The 6,077-nt window shown below is 33.7% G+C and overlaps 1 protein-coding gene across 1 annotated transcript; it reads right to left on the bottom strand.

Annotated features, from left to right (window-relative positions):
* Positions 1-2,166: 2,166 nt before the first annotated feature.
* LOC122046132 (E3 ubiquitin-protein ligase RNF170-like) lies at positions 2,167-5,233 on the bottom strand. The gene is made up of 5 exons (XM_042606677.1): positions 5,044-5,233; positions 4,331-4,530; positions 3,907-4,008; positions 2,650-2,701; positions 2,167-2,576 (listed from the first exon to the last, which is right to left on the bottom strand). The coding sequence occupies exons 1-5, from the start codon at positions 5,132-5,134 to the stop codon at positions 2,464-2,466; spliced, it is 558 nt and encodes a 185-aa protein (XP_042462611.1). The 5' UTR covers positions 5,135-5,233; the 3' UTR covers positions 2,167-2,463.
* Between the last annotated feature and the right edge of the window lie 844 nt (positions 5,234-6,077).

Genomic DNA, 6,077 nt, shown 5'->3' with positions numbered 1-6,077 from the left:
ATTTGCATATTCTTATACATGCTTTCCATATAAAGTAAATCAAGGAAGACAACATAAAATGTATGGCCTTTGTTAGTATCACCTCTGTAATATTGCCTATCGATCCAAAGTGTTTGCCTAGACATCTTCTGTCTCATGTTAAGTCTTTCTCCGATGTTTATTCGTAAATTATATGGATATCTAAAACATAGATGTTCTTGCGTGTGTTATACATATTTTTTAAAGTATATTCTGATCCTCCAAATAGTTTTGCTTGTCTTTACTGGAAAGATGTTTATGTATTAGCATCCAAACTATAACTACATCATTGATAAATTAGAGAAAAAATTTTAATCATAATATTAATTTTGTATGTAATCCCTATGTCTAAAAAATTTTATTTCCACTCTCTGCATGTAAAATTTTATTTACTTCAATTTCCTCAAGCAAATATCATTACATAATTGTCTCTCAGATTTTTTAGATATAAAATGAGTATAATTTCTCTTAAATTCAGCACTTTAAACTAGAATCAAGTATATTTTCTATCAAAATTGACCCTCGTATTTTTTAGGTACAAAAAATCTAAAAATGGATATAATTCCTATTAAATTCATAATCGAGTATATTTTCTATCAAATTGAGCATGACTTTCTAATTGTCTCTCAGATTTTTTATTCTTAAAAAATCTAAAAATGAGTATAATTACTCTTAAATTTAGCACTTTAAACTAGAATCGAGTATATTTTCTATCAAAATTGTCCCTCATATTTTTAAAGTACAAAATATCTAAAAATAGATATAATTCCTATTAAATTCAGCACTTTAAACTAGAATCGAGTATATTTTCTATCAAATTGAGTACGATTTTTTTCTATTTAATATAATCCATCCTAAATTCAACATCATTTAAAGAAAATCTAGCATTATTTAAAGAAAAACTAGTGTATTTTTCATCCAATTAAGGTGGAAAAAAAGTCATGCTCAATTTGATAGAAAATATACTAGATTATAGTTTCATGTGCTGAATTTAAGAAGAATTATATTTATTTTTGGACATTTTATATCTAAAAATATCAAGGGTAATTAGATAAATTAATGTTCATTATATTTGATTGGGGAGTGAAAATAAATTTTTTTATCAATAGGGACTGCATGTAAAGTTTTGTTTCTGATTAGGGACTGTATGCAAATTTTCCCTTAAGCTAAATGAAAGATTTCCACACTATCCGCACCTAAGGTTCCTTACACTCTATCTAGGAGGAGATGAGGAAATAAGAGGAAGAAAAATTTTGATTCTTGTTTGAGATAGAGTGAGTTAAGGAGAGGAAAAGGATTTCTTGCATGCTTGGGAATCAATACAATTTCTTACACCCTAATTTAAATTGGTGTAAGGAAGGGGAAAGATAACTCGGATATACGTTGTTCCAATTTTATCCTTAATATCGACAGTAGCAACGAAGCTCATGTGTGGAGAGAACAACAGGCGATCACGCTAGCAATAAAGCACGTGGAAAGAGAGGGAAAGTTGTTGTGGGGTTGCCGGAGCTCAACTGGAGGGCAGTGTGGAGATGGCACGCCAGTGACAGAGAGGTCGCAAGAGTTCGTATGCGGATAGAAGAGGAAGAGGAACGATGATGAAAAAAACTTAATTAAAACTTAGATTTTAATTTCCAAACTTAGGATTAAATTTTATTCAACTTCTAATTTTAAAAAATTATAATTTTATAATTTTATATATTTAATCTTCATCCACGCCACCCTTCTCATACCAATCTATCATCCTTCATTTAGGATCCGCGACGACCCAGCAACTATTAGGATGAGATTTCAAATATACAATAATTACTTGATAGATTCTGATTGCACCGCCCCCCATATCCAACTCTTCACGTTGTCTACTCATTTTTTACAAGGTACGTCAACAAATATCTAAAAAATATATTTATACATATGATAAAATATATAATTATTTTGATAACATTTATAAAATCGCGGGGTGCAAAAATAATAGGACATTTAAAAACAATCAAGGAACAAACCAATCACTATCATCGAAAGGATACGCGCTTGTCTAGAGAAGAGTGAATTTGATAAAATCTTTTGGCGTATCAACTCTTCAATTTGAATTAAATGAACCGACTGGCCAGAATTTGAGAAAGACAATTTAAAAAATAAGCCACGCCATAGTCGAAAATCTAGAGAAGTTGGTTGGTCGACCAAAAACAGTAGCACACAGTTTGGTTATGATCCTCTTCACAATCTGAAATCACTTCTAATATTGTTCTATCATGACACACTCTATGAACATAGAGTAGCAAAAGAAAAATGCACTGTGGTGGGTGCGAAAACTTACACAACAGTAGCTAGGAAAAATCCTTGCAGCAGCATGCGAAAGGCAGGAAGAGATAGAACCTCGGCTCAATCAGTATTGCAGCGATGATACCATCTTCTGGGGATCCATTGTCAGCGCATGACCCCCACTCAGGAACCACCATGACGATAAAGAAGCACCGAGCGGTATATGGTAGCAACGTGGAGGAGAACAATCAGGAGAATGATGAGATCGTCTAGCAGACCGACCAATCCAAATATACCTGTGCCAAGAGGATCGTATCGATTACCAAGAACATAATCTGAAAAGAATCAGCATGAAAAATTTGATTGGACCTTCTGGGATAATATCAACCGGACTCAGCACATATATTGCACTCATCACCATCTGGAAAAATTTACAATCACAGTTAATTAACTGAGAAATGAAATGTCAAATGCAAATAGCCCTTGAGTAACTAGATCAAAGCAAAACTAAAAAGAATATAACAAAGTATAATATTGCTTGCTGGTTCAAATGTATATGAAGTTTTAAAGATGCGTATTATATTTACACTTAGTATGAATTAAAATACAACCTTCCTTGCATCACATTTACTTGTAATATTTAAAGCCGGATTCACTTCTAGAAAGTGTTATCGCGATGATGCGGTCTGTTTGGGAGGAGGTGAGGGATGGGTAAGTAATGGAAAAGTAATTTTTACCTTTGTTGGGAAGAAGGTGAGGGAAGGAGGTTAGGGGAGGAAAGGGAAACTTTTACTCTCCCTTATCCCTCAAATGACCTATTTCCTTACACCCCAAATCAAGGTGTAAGGACATTACCCTCCCTTCCCTTCCCTTCCCTTTCCATTAATGAACCTCCCCTCACCCCATCCAAACAGAGGTTGAACAATCACAGTAAGTTATCTAGGAGCTTTAGTGCATAAAATTGATTATAGCTACTAGCTAATGCAAACACGTTTCGCCTCCATGCAAAATAGAACTGTATGGCTCGCTAAGAGTTGGTGGTACTATCTAATATGAGAAAAATGAAAATCACTCAATTTCACATTATTGTCTGTAAACTAGTGGCTCCATGTGCATGTCAATTGTCAGCATGTGACTGTTTCACGCAACATCGTCAAAAATAGTATTCCACAAATTAGAAATAAAATGTGCAGTTCCTTGGTTAACCTAATGAACACTCATAAAGATTTTTTTTATTTGGATCCATAAAAGTTCAGCAATTCTACCATGAAATTAGAAACATTTGTCTTTTATTGATCACCTAAAATTATAAACTTTATAAAAAAATTGACATTTATTCATGAATGAAAATGCATAAATATTAAGATTTTTTAAGTTTCAAGTGTAAGAAAATAAAGTACAAAGAACTAATCGTCTAATCCCTAGTTGTCTGCTATTTTTGAAGGAAGATCAGTAAATGAAACATAGGATTGTAAGGATCACCAGAAAAATTAAATAATTGATCTGAGCATACACTTGACCTTCAAAAACAATAAAGCAATGCACCTAGTCTGAATGATACTTACTATTCAATCAATTTAGACAAGGAAAATATTAGATAGTTAGCATAAGTTATCAATTACTTACAGCAAAAATCATTCGTGCCCTGAATACAAGAGGCAGTGACCTCTGTGGATCCATCAACTCTCTTAACAGCCTTCGCATGAAGAATGGCAGATCTCTTAACCTCTGTGGTGTTAGTATGATTTACTTAATGACTTGGAAATCAATTGTGGGATTGTCTAAATATCAAGAAACTTTAACTAAAAAGACATAAGAAAGCTCATTCTGCATTAAATTAAAATGAAGATGAAAGTAAACCTCCCTTCCTGAATAGAATAACAACAATACATTCAATGTTCCCTTCAGGATATTTAGTAATCCTAACTATTTGTCTAAAGACCACCAACATGAATATTTGGCTAAGATTTCTCTAAATTAAACAAACAGTATCAGATAGATTACATATGTCCTGATTATTAGTATTGACAATGATAAAAAAAATATATACCTGTATAAGGCTGGATGAGCCTCCACCAAAATTTCGGTTATATTTCTCTATGTTTTCAAGAATTTGACTAGCTTCTGTATCTTGCCTTTCTTGTGCAGCAGCATCGGTGGGTATAAGCAAAGTTATGAAGCGACGGCAAATGGGGCACTTGCATGGTTGAAGGGCGGACCCATGATGCCAGACACGCAAAATACAATTTCCTAGCAATTATTCCAGAATGGTGTCCAATCATTAGGGGGGAAAGAAAGAAACAGAAATTGTGGCCAATGCTAACTTCCTCAGGAACTTAGCAAACCTGGAAGTATATTTGCAACATTTTGAAAATGAAATCAAGGGAACATCACGGCTAATACTCTTGGGGGTAAATGAAGTTTCTTTCAAGCAAAATACAGAGAGAAAAAAATAGTGGGTAAACGATGGGAAGCAAAACGAACAGAAAACGGTGGTGATTTTACATAATCGTGTTGGATTCGTCGAGAGAAACTGTGCATTATATTAACAAGGCACATCAAAAATGCAATATTGTGCAAGCAAAAAATAAATCAAATCTCCCACCTGACAGCAAAATCAGTTAAGGAAAAAAAAAAAAAAGTTAATCCCAGTGTAATGTATCCCAAAACAACAAAATCGGGAAATTTAATCTAGAACAAGAAACTAGGGTTAAGGATTGCAAAGGGGGGAGGGAGGGAAAGGAAGTTGGAATATGCTCTGACCGCAGAACCAATGGGAGCAATTGGCTTGGCAAGGGAGGGTGAACCAATCGTGACAGATCGAGCAGACGTCGTCCTCTGGCGGCGATTCCATCGTGCCTTCCTTCGCTACGAGGGATTTCGATGAAAAGGATTGTTGGAGGAGGAACGAAGCGGATCGGGTTTCTACACTGTGCTCTTATTTTAAATTACAATCATCGGATAAAATTGCATAGCCACTGATTGAAGTACAGTACTTATCAGCGCAAGTCTCTTAGATGGATCTAGTGATTAACTTCTGAAGTATTGTTATTATAACATCTGAAATTTAAATTTAATACAGTGTAAAGTATGGCTTAGGTCCTCCCTCACCAGAAATCTAGTCAGAAAAAAAATAGATCGATGCACTAAGTTTTCATTATGTAAAATTTTGAGGAAAGATTCATTGTATATAGTCTTATCTTATTTTTTTTACAAGAGATTATTTTCAAGATTCGAATTCGTGATCTTTTGGTCACATGATAATAATTTTATCGTTACATCAAGAATCTACTTCTACACATATAATCAAATTATGAAATTGAAAATAAACAGAGCATCCTTACTGAACTCAGGTAGACAACCAAGAATAGCAACTAACTCAATTAAGCACATGTAACAAACAAACAAACAACTAATTAATCAATTAACAATCATTCGGATTATCTATGAAATTTGTACAGCAAGATATAGGTAAAGAAATTGACAATCAAAATAAACTCATAGCACGAGCTAAGGTAATCCTAACTTGTTCTGATCTGAATCTGTGGTGAAGAATTCAGCTGGAAATCTGATCGAAGACGATGAAATGTTGATTTGAAAAGGCACCCAGAAATTAGAAGATGATGGAAAAGCCTTATCTCCCTCGCAGCTTCACATGACAATAAATTTATCATTGGACACTCAATTATAAAAAATAAAAATAAAAAACTTGTAAAACTAAAGACCACACCATCACGTGCTAATTTTCATCGGATAAATGTTAATAATTACGAGTGAATTAAACATTTAAAAGTTTC

This window comes from Zingiber officinale, chromosome 2B, assembly GCF_018446385.1.
Source record: "Zingiber officinale cultivar Zhangliang chromosome 2B, Zo_v1.1, whole genome shotgun sequence".
NCBI lineage: Eukaryota > Viridiplantae > Streptophyta > Magnoliopsida > Zingiberales > Zingiberaceae > Zingiber > Zingiber officinale.
The sequence above is the reverse complement of the archived record's forward strand: the minus strand, read 5'-3'. Positions and strand labels throughout refer to the sequence as shown.